At 44.4% G+C, this 18,467-nt stretch overlaps 1 protein-coding gene across 7 annotated transcripts in view; it reads right to left on the reverse strand.

Annotated features, from left to right (window-relative positions):
* Positions 1-18,467, reverse strand: part of LOC139598995 (arrestin domain-containing protein 3-like) — a 60,183-nt gene that overhangs the window by 13,998 nt on the left and 27,718 nt on the right. For 6 of the 7 annotated variants that reach the window (XR_011682125.1, XM_071445926.1, XM_071445929.1 and 3 more), the window contains 3 exons: positions 17,046-17,193; positions 7,229-7,331; positions 6,509-6,765 (listed from right to left, as the gene is read on the reverse strand). Coding sequence is in view for 6 of the 7 variants with exons in the window: in XM_071445926.1 (XP_071302027.1) it covers positions 6,509-6,765; positions 7,229-7,331; positions 17,046-17,193 (508 nt within the window). In the remaining variant the exon portion in view is untranslated. Of the gene's footprint in view, positions 1-4,379; positions 6,766-7,228; positions 7,332-17,045; positions 17,194-18,467 lie in introns of those variants that run through there. The other variant, XM_071445931.1, reaches the window with a different exon arrangement.

Consider the following 18,467-nt stretch of genomic DNA (forward strand, 5'->3'; position numbering starts at 1 on the left):
GCTTTCTGGACTTGTCCTCTAGCAGAGGACAGCAGAGATTACTTTGCATTTCATTGGGAAGATCCGGAGACAAACAGAAAGCAGCAGCTCAGGTGGACGTCGTTTCCTCAGGGCTTCGTGGACTACCCGAACTTATTTGGGCAGGCACTTGAACAGGTTTTAAGTCATTTCGTACCAACAGAGGGGACAAAATTGTTACAATATGTAGATGATTTGTTGGTTGCAGGTCCGAGGGAGGAGGTCGTAAGGACGAGCACAATTGAGCTTTTGAACTTTTTAGGGGAAAGGCGTTGAAGGTGTCAAAGTCGAAGTTGCAGTTCGCAGAGCCAGAGGTCAGGTACTTGGGACATTGGTTAACCAAGGGCAAAAAGAAATTGGATCCAGAGAGGGTGGCAGGGATTATTGCCTTACCACCCCCACAAACAAAAATAGAGGTCAGACAGCTTCTGGGGTTGTTGAGATATTGCTGGCAGTGGATTAAAGGGTACAGTGAAAAGGTGAAGTTTCTATATGAGAAACTCACCACAGACCGGATCAAGTGGACGAAAGCAGACGAAGAGGAATTCAGGGGAATCAAGGAAGCACTCACAGTGGCATCAGTGCTGAGCCTCCCTGACCTGAAGAAACCCTTTCAGTTGTTCGTGGATGTAAGCAGTCACACAGCACATGGGGTGCTGACGCAGGACTGGGAAGGGGTCAGGAAACTGGTAGGTTACTTGTCAAGGCTTTTGGACCCGGTCAACAGGGGCTGGCCCACCTGCTTGCAGGCAATTGTCGCTGTAGCATTGCTGGTGGAGGAAGCCAAGAAGGTAACCTTCGGCGCACTGTTGGTAGTATTTGTACCGCACAATGTGCGGGGCATACTACAGCAGAAGGCAGACAAATGGCTCACTGATGCAAGGCTGCTGAAGTATGAGGCCATTTTGATCCACTCGCAGGACTTGGAGTTGAGAACAACGACAGCGCAGAACCCTGCGCAGTTTTGTTTGGGGAAGCTTCAGAGGAGCTGATTCACGATTGCGTGGAGGTGGTTGAATTGCAAACAAAGATCAGGGAGGATTTAGAAGAGGAAGAGTTGGATGAGGGAGAAAAGTGGTTTGTGGATGGATCAAGCAGAGTAGTTGAGGGGAAAAGGAAATCAAGATACGCAGCTGTGGATGGAAGGACAGGAAAGGTGATTGAAGCAGGTCCCCTGAGTGCAAGTTGGTCGGCACAGGCTTGCAAACTGTACGCAGTTCTGAGAGCCTTGAAGGGACTGAAAGGGAGAAAGGGAACAATTTTTACAGATTATAGGTATGCCTTTGGAGTGGTTCACACTTTTGGGAAAATTTGGGAGGAAAGGGGGCTGATCAACATGAGGGGGAAGGGACTGATGCACGGAGAATTAATCCGGCAAATCTTAGAAGCTCTAAGGGGGCCGGAGGAAATCGCGGTGGTCCATGTAAAGGGACACCAGGCAGGAATTCAGTTCCGGACCAGGGGAAACAATTTGGCGGACCAGGAAGCCAAAATCGCAGCGTTGATGACGGTGAGCACCCCAGAGATCAAAGGGACTGAGGTCCCAGATGATCCTCCCCAGCCCTCTCAAAAGGAGATCGAATGTTATGAAAAGATTGGAGGAGAATTGAAAGCAGGTAAGTGGACATTACCTGACGGGAGAGAACTAGTTTCTAAGGGTTTTACCAGGAGGATTTTGCGGAAACTGCACCAGCGAGCACATTGGGGGGCACAAGCCCTGGCAGAACAAATTTTGAAATTTTTCATGAGCAAGGGAATTTACGAATTGGCCAAACAAGAGGTAAAAGGGTGCCTGATTTGTCAGAGAATTAACAAGACAAGGGCAAAACAGGCCGCCCTGGGGAGTCACCCCGTTGTGTACTGACCATTTGAAAGGATTCAAGTTGATTTCACGGAGTTGCCAAAAGTGGGGAGATTCAAATTTGTGCTTGTGGTCATGGACAAATTGACTCATTGGGTGGAGGCTTTTCCTAGCCCACGGGCAACGGCTCAGACGGTGTCCAGAAAATTGTTGGAGGAAATTGTACCCCAATATGGGGTGTTGAATAGCATTGATTTGGACCAAGGGACACATTTTACATCAAAGATTATTAAGCAGACGGCTGATGCGCTAGGCATTCAGTGGAAATACCACACTACGTGTCATCCCCAGAGTTCAGGACAGGTGGAAAGAATGAGTCAGACCTTGAAAGCACAGTTATCTAAATTGATTTTAGAAACTCGGATGTCTTGGTTGAAATACCTGCATTTAGCATTGCTTAATATCCAAACGATGCCGCATGCAGACGGGGCTCTCACCGTTTGAAATGTTATATGGAATGCCATATAGACATGGAATGCCAGTGGGACACCCCAGGTTTGAGGACTGTCAGATTCAACTGTATCTGGTTGCAATCAACAAAAATTTGCAAGAACTCAGAAAACAAGGGATAGTGGCTCAGAGTGCTCCTCTGGGATTCGCTATCCACAAAATCCAACCGGGTGACAGAGTGCTTGTAAAAGTGTGGAAGGAGGTAACCTATAGTAGAGGAAATGTATTGTACCTGAATATCTGTATACAGGCTTTGCCCCGGGAGGTCCCGGTTGTCCTTGATGGGCTGCAGCTGTAACTAATGAAGATAACTGGGATAAAAGGGGGCGGGTTAGCCAGTCAGGGAGAGCTTTGGAGGAGCCCTGAACTGAGAAAGAACAAGATGCAGAAGAAGGAGTCTGTGCTGTGAAGATCTGCAGCCATAAGAACACACCAAGGAGGTATAGGTATGGACTTTAGAAATCTGACAACAACAATATGGGACTCTAGAAATAGAACAACAACAGTACCCCTCTCTCCTCACTGGGAAGGTCCCTTTCTTGTGCTCCTGACAACAGACACGGCCGTTCGGACGGCGGAGAAAGGCTGGACGCACGCGTCTAGAGTGAAGAAAGTCGAGCAACAGGAGGAAGCGCCCGAGTGGAGGGTCACTTCTTCCCCAGGCGACCTGAAACTCAGACTCCAACGTCCTTGTAAATGACCGACGGCGAGCGGATAAGTTGTATACTGTCTGATTGTGTATGCTATCTGTTTGTACACTTCAAGTGTGAATATTGTCAGGGGGTGTTTGTCGTTCATTGTAGAAGGGGACAGTGGCCGAAGGGGCTGTGCACTCAGTGTCTGGAGGAAGAGCTCGAGCTGACTGACCGAATCCTAACCTTAGCCACAAATTTGGGAATCATTGAATTAGATTCACAAGAGTGGTTGCAGATTTTTCAGAATGGGGTGCGTGGAAAGCTTAGATCAAAAGCGGAGATTCTGGATGTGGAGTGCTGGAAGTCCATCAAAGTACCGTGTAGTTCCGATGCCGTCAGGGTTTCACGGTGGGGCACTTTTAAAAGGAGGTATGCGGCTAGGTCAGAGAACGTGTTCCCTGAAGGATAGTCTTGCTGCTGTGAAGATGGTCTTCCTCGCCGCTGGTGGCACCCCAGGGGGCGGAGGAAAAGGCAGAGGAGTACGCCTGGTGGGAATCCTGATTGGCCTGAGCCTAGCCGTGTGCGGGACGCAGAGTCTGCACATTGAGGTCCCGATGAGAGGTGGAAACGAGAGCTCCGCAGATGAGTGCGGAAATTGCACTCAGGTGGTCCCAGTTGTGCAAGGGGACGGGAGACCCTCAGCATACCAAGCCCCGGAAGAATGTCTCAAGGAGCCTGGCAGGTACTGTTGGAAAAACGGCACGAGGGTCAAATTGTGTGATTGGAGATCGGGACTTGGTGTATCAATCCTGAGGCAGGGCTAAGGAACGGGCAGTCAGATGAGCACAAACACCAGATATGGAAACGAAATGCAGAAATAATGTCAATCCCCATTTGTAACCAATGCAACCGAACCATGTGGGTTGGGGGAAAAGACGGAATCGATCTTTGTCGCGTATCACCAGGTGAATCCATTGTGTTACGACAATGCGAGGCTGGGGATATGCATGATGAACGGGAAAATGTATTGGATGGGGAGAAATGTTAAATTTGATAGCAAATTTACCCTGAACAGAGAACCAATCATATTGGATTTGGCACAGGCAAATGATGATAGGGTGTGCCTGCAATATGACCAGGTTGTCTGTTTCACGAAAAATAAAGACGATGAGGATCCTGAGGGAAGAATGAGAGAAATAACTCAGGAACTGAAGCGAAGGGAGTCAGAAATGAGGAGAAAGCGAGTTGAACAGGAAAGATTAAAAACTCTGGGAGAACAGTATGAATTACTGGAGAAACAATATGCTGATGGGGAATTACCTTCCCCGGACAGGAATCTATTCGTTGACCTGATGCAAGAAATTGCAACCGAACTAGGATTGTCAAATTGCTGGATTTGTGGGGGGGCTGAAGTCAGCAGAGAAATGGCCTTGGAAAGGAGAAGGTTTGGCTCCAGAACAGCTTCTGAACTGGGACAATCCAAGGGTCTCAAAATTGGCACAGAGACCTGAGGGATGGATTTTGGACCAGAGGGTGATTGGAACTATCTGCATCAGTCGGCAAGGAAAGGAGTACACCGAAATGGTGGGATACACTCCGTGTGTGTCCACCCTGACAGTGAACTCAAACACCAAAAGCAAGGTCTGGCAGCCAGAACCCCCTTCGGGGTACTGGAGCCGGAAGAACGAGATGCATTGTGAATGGAACAAAAGGATAGGACTGTGCTGGGTCAAAAATCCTGGAGCCAACCCTTTTCAATCCTTGGAGGGCCTGAGGGAATACTGGGGAGACCCAGGGAGAATAAACATCAGGTGGAAAGCCCCAGATGGAATTTATTGGATTTGTGGGAAGAAGGCATACAGTGAGTTACCCCCAAGGTGGAAAGGATCATGCACTTTAGGCATGATCCGGCGAGTGTTCTTCACTCTCCCTCGAACAAAGAGTAACCTACTAGGGGCTCCTCTGTATGAGACCCTGAGGAGGGAGAGGAGAAGCTTGAAAAAGATGATAGCGGTGATAAGTGGCAAACAAACCTGGGGGGAGGAAGAGTGGCCAGCTGCAAGAATAATTGATTATTATGGACCGGCCACGTGGGCCCAGGATGGAAGCTATGGGTATAGGACTCCGATTTACCTACTGAACAGGCTGATTCGGCTGCAGGCAGTGGTGGAAATTGTATCAAATCACACCTCCGAAGCCTTGGATTTACTTAGTTGGCAGCACACCCAGGTACGGGCATTTGTGTACCAAAATCAAATAGCTTTAGACTATTTGCTGGCCAAAGAAGGGGGAGTGTGTGGAAAGTTCAATGAATCAGAATGTTGTATTGAGATTGACGATTATGAGGAAACCATAAGAGGATTGGCAGCCGAAATCAAGAAGGTGGCCCATGTCCCCATTCAAAAATGGAATTCGATTTTGCAATCTTCATGGTGGGACAGACTGTTCGATGGGGCCTGGTGGAACCAAGTTATGTTTTTTGTGCTGTGTTCAGTAGGCGGAATCCTATTCCTGCCCTGTCTTAATTCTTGTTTTATTAGACTGATCCATTCCGTGGTCCAAGGGATGCAGATAGCAATAGTACCCGTGGACCTGGAGGTGGCTTCCGGAGGCAACACATCTAAGATCATGAGACTGGGAGAAAGGAAGTATGCCAGCAATGCTGCCTAAGTATTGGCGAAATTTGAGAAACGAGTGAAAACGAATATAAATAATATTGAGTATCAGGGTGTTCCACAAGGGGAGTACAGGGTAGTGTAATAGAGGTTACTCTTTTTGTGAAAGACCCTTAATGGTGGCGGGTAGAAGTAGAAATGAAAGAATTTAGCAATTTGGGTTATAAAAGAAGCATGAATTAATTAGTGATATAAATGGGGAAGGATTGTAATATATGGTAGGGATAATTCATGCTATTAATGTATGGTATAAAAATATTGTGAAATCCAAACCATGACTTTTGACTACTCTGGCCCAGAGCAGCTGTCTTATTCAGATTCAACTAGTTCCTGGATGCACTGTTAAGATAACAACCGATGCCTTAACATAAGAATAGAAGCTTCCAGGGCGATGATCATTGGTTTCCGATAGTCAGTGGCGCCACCCTGATACATCTGAATACACGGCTCTTCCAAAGCCAATTGACACCAATGGCACACCTGGACGAGGCTTTTGTCCACCTCTGTACATGGAAAGCAATGCATGTGAAGAGACACAAAGAAAATTTGATCATCTTTGCCTCGGGCAGAATAAACTGTATAAAACCTCCCTGCGTGAAGCCGCAAGTGTGAACTGGGGGAACTCTGACACTCAGGAGGTCAGATCCGTGTTCACCCGGCGCCGATCCCGGGCTCGACGCTGTCTCTTTGGCTGAGGTGGTTTCGAAGACCGAACTTCAGTCTCGCAGACAAATTAATAAATCTTTGATAAATTTGGCTCCCGATTTGATCATTTATAACACTAATCATCACAAAATGCTGTGCTAGAAATTTGTATGGCATGTTGGAAGCTACTCATTCTCGCGAGTGAAACAGACTCCCCAACATACCATCAGTGAATACTCCACACGGATTATACTACAGTCAAGGATTGAAGGGGAAACAGGTGGAATTTTCAACTGTTTGCCATTCCAGGTTTCTGTTTTGCCAGATGACAAGGATTCCCCACGGAGGTTGGCAACAAGCTGTCTGACTTCCTTCATTTTCCCTTTGGCATAGAATGCCTGCGTTTGGTAAATGGTTGCCTTTGGCACTACCATACGGGAAGAGCAATTCTCAATCTCAGCAAAGATCTGAATTGATTCACCTGAAAAAAAAAAGAAAAAACAAAAAAAATCTCAACAAAACACACCAGAATTTCAATTTCTCTTTACATTTACAAGGCAGTTTAAGCAAACTTTCACATTCTTTATACTGCTATAACAATGCTGCTATCACTGCTCTACCTGAAAAAAACCACATCCACTGATGCTAATAGAAACAAGATCCCCATGAGATGTTTTAAAAGGAAAATGAAAACAACGCATTCAAAAAAAAACCAAAAAACAGTCTAACACTCAAAACATGCCAGTCTAACAGATGAGGTCATTGAACATTCTAGAGATGCAAGTAGCGCTCTCTTAGTTAACAGGGTATGCAGAGAAGATTGCTAAATGCAGACTGATGTGGTACAAATATCCTTAATGTTTCATTTATGTAAAAACAGTAGTACAGACTCCAGCTTTAAAAAGGAAGGAAAACCACACAGAATTGATTATAGGATCACATACCTGGGGTGTAGCCCTTTCTTTCAATTTTGGCACTTAAAGATATTGGGCCTGAGGTACAAAGCCAACAACATAGAGTCTTTTCTTTTGTGCCTGCTTGGGGTGACTGCAAGAAGAAGAAAAGTACTGTCCATCAAATTAGGAGCTCCATGAATCTCATCGGGTATTTAAACCAACACACGAAAATAATAATTTTCATAATGTGCTTATTATTACATATTTTGATAAACAAAGCTGCTTCCATAGGAAAAGTCTCAAGCAGTTTAAACAACATTATACAGATACAATGTTTGTCCTAATTCCACTGGTGTATTCGTATTGCTTTTTCTGTGATCCTCCATACTACAGCTACAATTAAAACAATACTAAAAGAAAATACTCTATAGGTTAAAACAAAAGGCTTCATAGCCTACACATCCCAACATAATGCTGCAGAGCTTTTAATTTAACTAACAGCAAATTAGAACATCTTCACACTTTCCATTATGCTGCATTTCCAAAACAAAATAACTAAGCTTAACTACTGTAATCTTTACTCCTGCTATTTCCTCAGTTTCCGAATAATCCTGTTTCATCTATGTTAAAAAGACTTATTTTACACAACACCAGGATTTAGGGCTTGAACCAAAGCCCACTAAAGTCAAATGAGAGACCTTCGATTTTCATGGAGTTTTTACAAGGTCTCTTTGCAAGCTGATTATTCACCCATACACACAAGAAATCTGTTTCAATGATCTTCTGATTTTCTTTCCCCTCTAGATTAAAATTTGAGAAGGGGATAAAAAAAAGGATTTTAGGCCAGACTGAAATCAAATCCTCACTGAGAGCAGTTGTGATATTAAAGTCATTTTAATAAAATGATATTTCAGAAAAGGATTATACAGCATTGCGATCGTTTCCTCCCCATCAGTAGAAAACTATTCATATGGTTATTACCAATTGAAATAAACAGGGCAGGAGACTTTTTCTCCTTTTAATGCCTTTATTAAAAGTGATCAGCTCAAGGTTGGGAAGCTCAACGGGGCGTCTCTCCCAGGGTGACTTGGAGGAGGAGGAATGTGCAGCTTTGTCCACTAAAGGGCAGAGCTGGGGGTCCTGTCCTCACGAGAGCAGTGGGCGTAACCCCGTGTTTCACAACTTTCAGGTTTGCCATCCAGGGTCTTGGCCTCAGCTGAAGTCTTCCTGCTTATGGCGAGGGGCAACAAAGGTTTTCAGCATCTCTGCAGGCTTGGTACTTTGTTCCTCACATCCAGGTGTTACTCTGAACTCTTAATTCTGTGTTGGCTCGTTGTTTTTGGGGTCTTTTCAGTAAGTTTGGTGGAGTTCCTTCCCATGGCATGCTGGTCTCGAGGCTGTTTTTTTGTATCGTCTCTGATGCCCCCCCCCCATGTCCCCTCCACCTACCGTTTGGGGAGAAGGACAACTTAGCCTCAGGCTGGGCCATACTGATACAAAAGGAGCCATTTATGAGAATGGCCGGTGATTACAATAACAAACAGGTAGAACTTTAGCAGCAACTGGTTTAACTGGTTTTGCAACTATTTTTTTCCCCCCAAAAAATTGGCAGATTTTTTATTTATAACAGTCCCCCCTCTTTTTTTTTTGATTGAGCTTAAACTTAAGCTCCCATCAACTTGCAATTTCTGACTCATGAGCTTCATATTTCTTTAATTTTTTGTATAGTTTATAGATTTCTTGAGCACTCTGGTAATCATGGTTACTTAACTTTGTTACCTTTCTTGGTTTCTTCAGGTTAGAATTTTTTGAGATCTTTAGGTTGGTCTGCACGGCCAATACTACTATTTTAATGAAGCAGGGAAGTAAGCATAGTAAAAAGAGCAATCCTCCAAGTATACACACCGTGAGGAAAACTACTTTTTCCCCTAAATCTTTTTTGAAAATCCATAGGTTATCCCACCAACTGGAATCAAGCGTAGGAGTTTGTTCTTCATTATTTACATATGCTAGTTTTTTAATTTCGTTTGAGATGTTTCTAATGATTGCATTCTTTATCTCTAATACTGCCTGGAGCCTGATGATTCTGTTTAACATAGATATCGGGGTCTGAACTTGGCTCTTACAATTTTGGATTCTCTCAATTTCTATTGCACTTTCCCTCTTCTGTTTCGTTTCTCTTAAATCATTGTATATAGGAACTCCTAAACTTGATCCAGTTTCTTTGGGTAATAAGAAGAAAGCTGGTTTTATCATTCTAGCGGTGCAGCTGCCAGACCAGTCTCCTGACAATTTAGTGTATGCTGTAGTACCAGAGATCAAAACCAGGTGTTTAGGGCTCTCTCAAAATGTGTTATTAGTTTCTGTTGGGCATTCCCAATATTTACACAGTTCCTTCATTTTCCAAAAGGGGTTTATCCCTTTTTCAGTACACTCATAAAATTCATATACTTCATGGTAGATACACTTGTCTCTTTCTTTTTTCTCAACAGACTCTAATTTATTTGGATCTCTTGGGATCCACCGTGTAGCCGAATTCTTTACTGCAAAATACCTTTTACAAACTATCTTTCTTACTGCTTTTACTATTTCTTTTCTTTTGACTAGATCTACTAAGCTTGCTTCAGCAGCATCACATTCAAAGCACAACCAGGCTTCTCCTACAGGGCACTCCCACAGGAGTTGCTGCCTAAAAGTGGCAGTATTCTGGGCTATATCTTCTTGATAAAGGACCAATTGGGAGAGGTTAACACAATTAGGGTTAGAATTGATGCGGACTCTAGACAAGGACCTCACTTCTTCCTCCTCATAGAGAGGTTGGTAGCACTTACTGCATGTCACAGACATCTTTTTATGAAAATCATTTTCTTAGGATTTTTCTTCCTGAGAAGCTGAGAGGCTCCAGGAACAAAATGTAAACAATGGTTATCTGCTGCTGTGGAATGCAACAGGTGCATCTGTGATTGGCCCATCTTGGATGTTTACAATTAATGGCCAACCACAGCCCAGTTAGCTTGGACTCTTGGTCCGAGACACAAACCTTTATTATTCATTCCTTTCTATTCTTAGCTTAGCTAGCCTTCTGAGATGAAACTTTTCATTCTATTTTTTTTAGTGTAGTTTAAATGTAATATATATATCATAAAATAATAAATCAAGCCTTCTGAACATGGAGTCAACATTTTTGTCTCTTCCCTCACCTGAAAACCCCTGTGAACACCGTCACATCTGCACGGCTCTCCTGGGCTCCCCAGAGCACCACCAGCAATTAGAGCCATCATTACTACCTTTCCCAAGAGTCCAGTATGGGTCATCTTGCACGACCTGCCCACCCAGCCTTGCCTCTTTGGGAATTTTACTGAGAAGAAGCTTCCAAGCTCTTTAGAATCTCTTCTACCCACTTCTCTGGTTAAACCTCTCTTGGTCTGTTCCCTACTAATTTTGGTTTCTCTTAGAGGAGTGCTCTGTAGAGGATTAACCTGGAGTCTTTGGAACTAAATTGGGGGAACTTAACCAGAATTACTTATTTACAGTCTTAAACTTTTTACAAACTTATTTTACACACAGAACTGTCTTGAAACATTTTAAGCTCTGTTATGGCTATGATATAAATTCTTTTCTTATACAGTTCATCAGTCTTTTTGACTCTTCCTTCTGAGAGTCAACTTTAAGTCTTTTGGTCCTTTTATAACGGTATACTCAGGTGAATTAACTCGTGATGTGGTTGACTCTTGTCCAGTGCCGGGAGGTGAGAGTGGTGTGGAATCTGGTCCAATGCCAGAGGAAGAAACTGATGTCGAATCTGGTCCCGTACCTGGGGGTGAGACTGGCCCTTTTATTCTTGTAATGCGAGTCCAACCTTTTTCTCTGGTCTGCACAGCCGAATTAGTGATGAGGAGTACCCGAAAGGGGCCTTCAAATTTAGGCATTAATGGTCCCGTATTCCATGATTTTATCAAAACCAAATCTCCTGGGCTAATGTTATGAACTTTTGGGTCAAGAGGGGAAGTTTGAGGGAGGTACCCTCTTTTTCTAAGTCCTTCCAGAGTTCTTCCAATGATCTCTAAATACTTTCTGGTAGCCTCTTCTCCTTCCAGATAGTCTCCTGTGCTATAGGGTGTTAACAAGAATGGCAGTCCAAACATCATTTCATAAGGTGAAATCCTTATGTCAGACTGAGGTCTTGTTCTGATGCGCAAAAGCGCTAGGGGCAAACACTTTAGCCAGGTAATTTTTGTTTCTTCGATCAATTTAGTCAATACATTTTTGAGAGTTTTGTTCATCCGCTCCACCCTCCCAGAACTCTGGGGGTGCCACGGAGTATGTAATCTCCATTTTATTCCTAAAGCTCCGATTATATTTTGCAATGTTTGGGCCACAAAATGTGGACCTCAGTCTGAGTCTATGGTGTTCACCATTCCATATCTGGGGATAATGTTCTCCAGGATTACTTTTGCTACGACCTGGGCTGTTTCCCTTCTAGTTGGGAAGGCTTCTACCCAATGGGTGAGATGATCTACTATAACCAGTAAATATTTGTATCCTTGCACTGGGGGCATCTCAGTGAAATCTATCTGTATGCTCTGGAAAGGTCTTAAAGCTAATTCTCTCCCTCCAGGTGCTACCTTTCTCATGACTTTCTGGTTCACTTTTTGACAAATGACACACCCTCTTGTAATTGCTTTTGCTAGGCCATATATGCCTATGCATAGGTTATTTCTTAAGAAATGATCGCATAATCCTTGGACTCCCCAGTGAGTTAATTTATGTAGTTCTGTTAGCACCGTCTGAGCCAGTGCTTTGTTCAAAAACACTTGTCCATCTGAGGTTAACCACTCCCCTCGTTGCCCTTGAAGTAACTTTAAATCTTTTATAGCCTCTAATTCTTTTTCACTAAATATGGGTTCTTCTCTTTCTCCTCAGGTGTAGTTTCTGCTTTCAAAATTTTTACTGGATCCCCTGGTTCTAAAGCTGCTTCCTTTGCTATCTGATCAGCCAGTCGGTTTCCTCTAACTTCAAAACTGTCTCCTCTTTGGTGCCCTTTTATATGGACCACCTCTATTTCTGTAGGTTTCTGTAGAGCTTCTAATACCGATCTGACCAGGTTCTCATGGGCTAAGCTTTTTCCTTTTGAGCTTAAATACCCACGCTCCTCCCATATTTTCCCAAATGTGTGAACTATCCCAAATGCATATTGGGAGTCTGTATAAATAGTTCCCCAGTCTCCCTCCAGTAAGTCTAATCCTCTTTTCAGGGCATATATTTCACAACTTTGAGCTGACCAGTTTGAGGGTAGTTTCCCTTTTTCATCAATTTGTAAAGTTTCTCCATCTATAATGGCATAACCTGAAGCCCTTTTTCCATCTACTACCCTCAAAGAGCCATCTATGAACAAGATTCATCCAGTTGCTAGAGGCTGATCTTCTAAATCTTCTCTTACTTTTGTTTGGAGGTTAACCAATTCAAGGCAATCATGTTCTAAATTCTCTATAGGCTCTCCTGTAGTAAACCCCATAGATTTAGGAAAAGCACCATGGAGGATATGAACAATAGGAATGCTGAAACAGCAAAAGAAAATTCCTGTTTTTCTGTCCTCCACCCCCTAACCTACCCCTGTAACCCTATAAGGCAATGTCATGTTAACCCCTTACCCATTGGTCAAGCTTGGATCCTTTCCAACCCTATAAAAGAAGCATACTGTACCCCATTAGGGGAGAAAGAAGAAGAGCAGAGACCCTTCACGGACCTCCCCAAATAAAGCCATCTCCGTGGAACAGCCTGCGCCTTCTCCTTCTCCTCTCTCTCCGTCTGCTGCAGCCTCCAGCCCAGGGCACCACTACCTAGCAAGCAGAGCTGAAATCCTGAGAGCTTGCAATCACTATAGAGCTGATAATCACCATGCTTGCTAGATGGTAGCCCTGCGGCCTTGGCATGAGCGAGCTAGCTTCGGGCACCCGGTCCCTACCCAGGGACTGAGCTCCTGAGCCCTAGTGCTCTGCTTTATGATAAGGCCAAATAAGAGGCTTTATTACTCTCCCATTAGGAATTGTGCTGGATTGAGGGCATTGGATGTGATAAATTCTAAGTCATCTGTGTTCATTAGTATTATCTCATATTTTAATATTTTGGCATCGGTTAGCCACTGCTGAGCCCTCTGTCTCAGTACTGCTTTAAGGTCATGAGGAGTATGTACTTTAATTTTTCCTTGTAAGGTCAATTTTTGGGTCTCCTCTATCAGGACAGCAGTTGCTGCTACTGCTTGTATACACACTGGCCAGCCTCTAGCCACTGGATCTAACAATTTGGAGATGTAAGCCACAGGTTTTCTGCAGCCTCCCCACTCTTGAGTTAGTGCACCATAGGCTATACCTCCTTCCGTACTCACAAACAGGTCAAAGCCCTTCCTGAGGTCTGGTAAGCTTAGGACCAGGGCAGAAGACAATTTGTCTTTTAGGTTCTCCAATTGTTGGTCATCTTCAGCTGTCCAAATTAGGGGATCTGGAGCTACTAATTTATTGTATAAAAATTTTACACTTTGCATGTATTGATCTAACCATAACTTGCAATATCCAAACAGGCCCAGGAGTTTTCTCACATCTCTTTTTGCTTTTGGGGCTTGGAGAGCTAAAATACCTGAAATTCTGTCTGGGCTTAACTTCTTATACCTTCCTCCTATTATGTGCCCCAGGTATGTTACTTCTGAATGCACAAATTGTAGCTTTTCTTGGGAAACCTTTAGTCCTTTCTCCCCCAGAAAATTCAAAAGCTTAATTCTAGTTTTTCTGACTTGATATTTTCCTTTCCCTGACACCATCAAGTCATCAACATACTGCAGGATCTGTACTTCTTCTTCAGGGACAAACTGTTCTAACAAACCCTCCAAGGCTTATCTAAAGTGGTTGGGGGATTCCGTGAACCCTTGTGGCAATCGGGTCCACCTTACCTGTTGTCTCCTTTTTGTACTCGGGTCCTCCCATTCAAAGGCAAACCATTCTCTACATTCCATTGCCAGAGGACACGCCCAGAAAGCGTCCTTCAAATCTATAACAGTGAACCAAGCATGTTCTCTTGGAATTCGGCCTAGAAGACTATATGGGTTGGGCACAACTGGATGTCTAGCAATGGTCCTTTTGTTGACCTCCCTCATGTCTTGTACCATCCTATATTTCCCTTCAGCTTTCTTAACTGCCAGTATAGGGGTATTGTGCGGTGACATACAGGGTTCCAAAATTCCCTCTTGCAACAGTTGTTCAATAACTATGGCAAGCCCCTTCTTTCCTTCTAGGGAAATTGGATACTGCTTAACCCGTATGGGTGAAGTATCATATTGCATTTTTATTGTTATCAGTTGAATGTCCAATAAGCCTCGCTTTCCCCCTTCAGCCCACACCTGGGGGTTTATCTCTGCAACATATTGAGTACATATTGAGTACATATTAAGTGGAGCTTGAGAAGGAGTGGAGAATGCAGCAGGTGGAGTAGGCACTTGTGGTGGTGCAGAAGGAACTGGAGGAGCCGAAGGGGGTGGTGAGAGAGTGGTTACTAGGGGAGATACCGGGTCTACCATAAGGGAAGCCAAAGAGGTAGAAGAAGGAATTAGAGGAGGCGGTAATGAGATGGCAGCTGGGGGAAGAACCGGATCTGCCATTTGAGGTGCCCGAGGAAGAGGATTATAAGGTGGAGGGGCAGCAGGAGGCAAATAATCCAGGGGGTCCCATCTTTTACCAATTCCAGCATCCCCTCCTTCATTCCCCTCTTTCTTCTTCTGCACCTTACAAATTCACACACCTTCATCCCCAATAACACTCTTTAACCAGCAAGCTACATACAATAATTGCTCAGGATCGGTATCCTCCTGAGCTGTCAGATAGTGACTCAGTTGTTGACACATCCACTTGTCTTTTGTCCCACACCAAGGCCATCCTCCTTGTACCTCTAATTCTGGCCAGACTTCTACACAGTAGGGGATCATCTTCACCTTATCGAATCCCTCCGTGGCCTCTATAGAATCCCATTTCTCTAACAGTTCCCCTAAGGGACTATTGGGAGGTATATTCCTCAATCTCTTGCCTGTCTTCTTACTATTACACCCTTCCATTTTTCGGGTCTCAACAGAAAAAATCCCAAAGTTGCCTCTACTGACAGGTAATCTCAAGAAAAATATATTTGCCTGACGCTCAGGATTTTACACTGAAACAACTGCCTGATCTCTTGATTGCCCAACTTTACCAATGTCAGGTCTTATATCTATCAGGACTTAAAAACACGAAACCCCGGTGTAAAAGGCCGATTCTTGCCTGACTCCCCTCTGTCAGGAAAAACAGCTGCCTGATTTCTAGTTTGCCTAACCTTCCAAATGTTAGGCCTCACCATATCAGGACTTAAAGACAAACCCCAGCTTCCTTCGCTGGGATTTGTGCCTGACCCCTTTGTCAGGACTTAATTTGCCTGCAGGGCTTGTGAGCTTGCCCAAATCCTTCTCGGGACTTGCAATCTGCCTGACTTCCCTCTGTCAGGACTTTCGGGGGTGCGTGCCACTCATACAACTATTTCCTCCGCACGCCCGGAGGGGGGGCCCTCACTCCCCCTTAGGAGACGACTCACTCAGGCTTATTCCACTTGCTTCCCTCTGTTCCCGGCTGGCCCCCTCCCAAGGGTTTGGAATCGCGGTACCAAGGGGTCCACACTGAGGTCAAGGGTGCGACCTGCCAGCCCTCGTCTCACTCACGCACACACTCGCTCATCTCCTACTTCCATTGCTGGATATTTCTCACCAGTCCAGCGCTCCTCTGCGTCACTGGTCCCAAGCCGATCTTCTCTGGTCCTGATAGCCAGCTGTCCTGGAGGTCCAAGATGGCCAGTCCTGGTGTCCTCTTTGGGTGTGGCTATCCCAGACGAGCGCCCAGCTGAAATAATCTCCTTTTAATGCCTTTATTAAAAGTGATCAGCTCAAGGTTGGGAAGCTCAACGGGGATCTGCAGTCTCATCGTCTCTCCCAGGGTGACTTGGAGGAGGAGGAATGTGCAGCTTTGTGCACTAAAGGGCAGAGCTGGGGGTCCTGTCCTCACGAGAGCAGTGGGCGTAACCCCGTGTTTCACAACTTTCAGGTTTGCCATCCAGGGTCTTGGCCTCAGCTGAAGTCTTCCTGCTTAGGGCGAGGGGCAACAAAGGTTTTCAGCATCTCTGCAGGCTTGGTACTTTGTTCCTCACGTCCAGGTGTTACTCTGAACTCTTAATTCTGTTTTGGCTCGTTGTTTTTGGGGTCTTTTCAGTAAGTTTGGTGGAGTTCCTTCCCATGGCATGCTGGTCTCGAGGCTGTTTTTTTGTATCATCTCTGATGCTCCCCCATGTCCCCTCCACCCTCAGGTAGAACTTTACTTTAGCAGCAACTGGTTAAACTGGTTTTGCAACTCTTTTTCCCCCAAAAAATTGGCAGATTTTTTATTTATAACACCAATTATGCACGGCAGTAACTTTTTTACTTTGTGTTTTTAAGTTTGCAACCCCTCACTAAAATATTAAGCATTGCATTGTTCCATCATAGATTATTCTTTATTTATAATTTAAGAGGACCAGTTCACCAAATTTTCTTCCTTAATGAGAGTCTACAAGTTGGTAGTATCAGTTTAGACCGAAAAATGCGTTTTACGTCTTGTAAAGATCAAGCAACTCCAAGTACAGGATAACTTAGCCTTCAAAATACCAGCAGTTAAAGAGTTGTTAAACTGATATAATACTTAAAAGAAGAGCTGTACTTAAACTAGCCAATAAATATTAGGTAAAGTTACATGCTGATGTTGTTTCAGTTATTATACTTCATTATTTTTATGCTAGAAAAGGAATGAGTAGTTATGTCAGTTCTTACCAGTAACGAAGGAGTGTTGATATCTATATGTTCAAAGACTGTAAATTCCTTCTTTAATTTTACTGGTAGAAGCCAAGGCCTATGCAATTCAGCTTTCACCCAATACCGCACACTGCCGTGTCTGCCTTCGAATGAGGTAGCAAGTGGTCTGTGCAGGACAAAGGTCAAAATCGAGTAAAGTTTTTCTCTCATTCCAGTACAATTGATCAGATTTGGAATTAGTATGTTGTTGAGGTTTAGGATTTTTCCTTTTGTTTCTTTCTCTTAGGGAATATTCTCCCATTTTGTTGCTAAGAAACAATAACGGCCGGTACTTAAGAGAAACAAAAGAAGTAACCACAGAGAAGGGGGAGGAGTGCAGCTGGCTTTACTATCCTAGCTGAGGGGGCATTCTCCTAGAAAGGGCAGAGATATAGGGAGATTTCGGCTGAGGGAAGGGGTTGGGTCCAGCTTCTAGCTCTCTCAGAGTCGGGCGATTGATTGCTGCTGACTGGGGGGGGGGGGGGGGGGAAGAAGAGGGAGGAGAATTGGCTGCTGCTGCCGCCCGACGGAACCCAGCCCTGTCCTGCTTCTTCTGCCTCTGCCGTGGGTGAGCCTTTGCTCGTGAAAGCAGCCCCTGAACTGGGATGTTATTGTCATAGATGAATAATGCGATGGTTGACTCTCACAATTAAAAGGCAAATATCATGTATATATATTAAGAGAAGTTTTAAAGACTTATGTTTTACACCCCCCCCCCCCCCCCCTTGCATTGTTATCAGGAAGTGGCCTGGCTTCTGGACATTTGGGAGGGTCGTCTTGTTACTATGGCAACATCTAACCTCCAATCAAGATTTAAGGAAGCAAACTCCACCACTGGACAGCGAAGAAGGAATCGATGGACAGAACTTTGGGAGCGGCTAAAGGGTTAAAAGGCGAAACCACCATTGTGTGGATGAGCACATGGCGGGAAAAATCCTTTCCTCTCGGTGCCGTAATATTTTCTCTATTCAGTCTTCTGTTGTAGTTTTGATAAGGTTTTAATAAACCTTTTAAAATTTTTTAGAAGTGAGTATAATTTCTCACATTATTAACACCCTACCTCACTAAAAAAAAGGGCTCTCACCATCTGCTCGGGTACGTCAGGGGAAACCCCGGGATCCCGAGCCCTTTCCCCCTCCCAGAGAGCCTCTCCCTGCCGGATTTGGGAGCCGGGCTGCCACTGCCTGCCCCCCACCGTTTCTTTGCCACTGCTCCGGGTTTTTTGCTACACTGTAGCCCACACCCCCTGCCTGCCGGGATGCCCGGCAGTTCCAGCTGTGAAAAACGCCAATCACTTGTTTTCAAAATTTTAAAAGTTTAATAGTAATAAAATGGTTATAAAAATAGTAATACAATTAGAGTAATAATATTTTGGACAATTTGAATTAGGACAATATGAGA

Source organism: Agelaius tricolor, unplaced genomic scaffold (genome assembly GCF_023055355.1).
Source record: "Agelaius tricolor isolate 1412-34295 unplaced genomic scaffold, bAgeTri1.0.p SCAF_21, whole genome shotgun sequence".
Classification (NCBI taxonomy): domain Eukaryota; kingdom Metazoa; phylum Chordata; class Aves; order Passeriformes; family Icteridae; genus Agelaius; species Agelaius tricolor.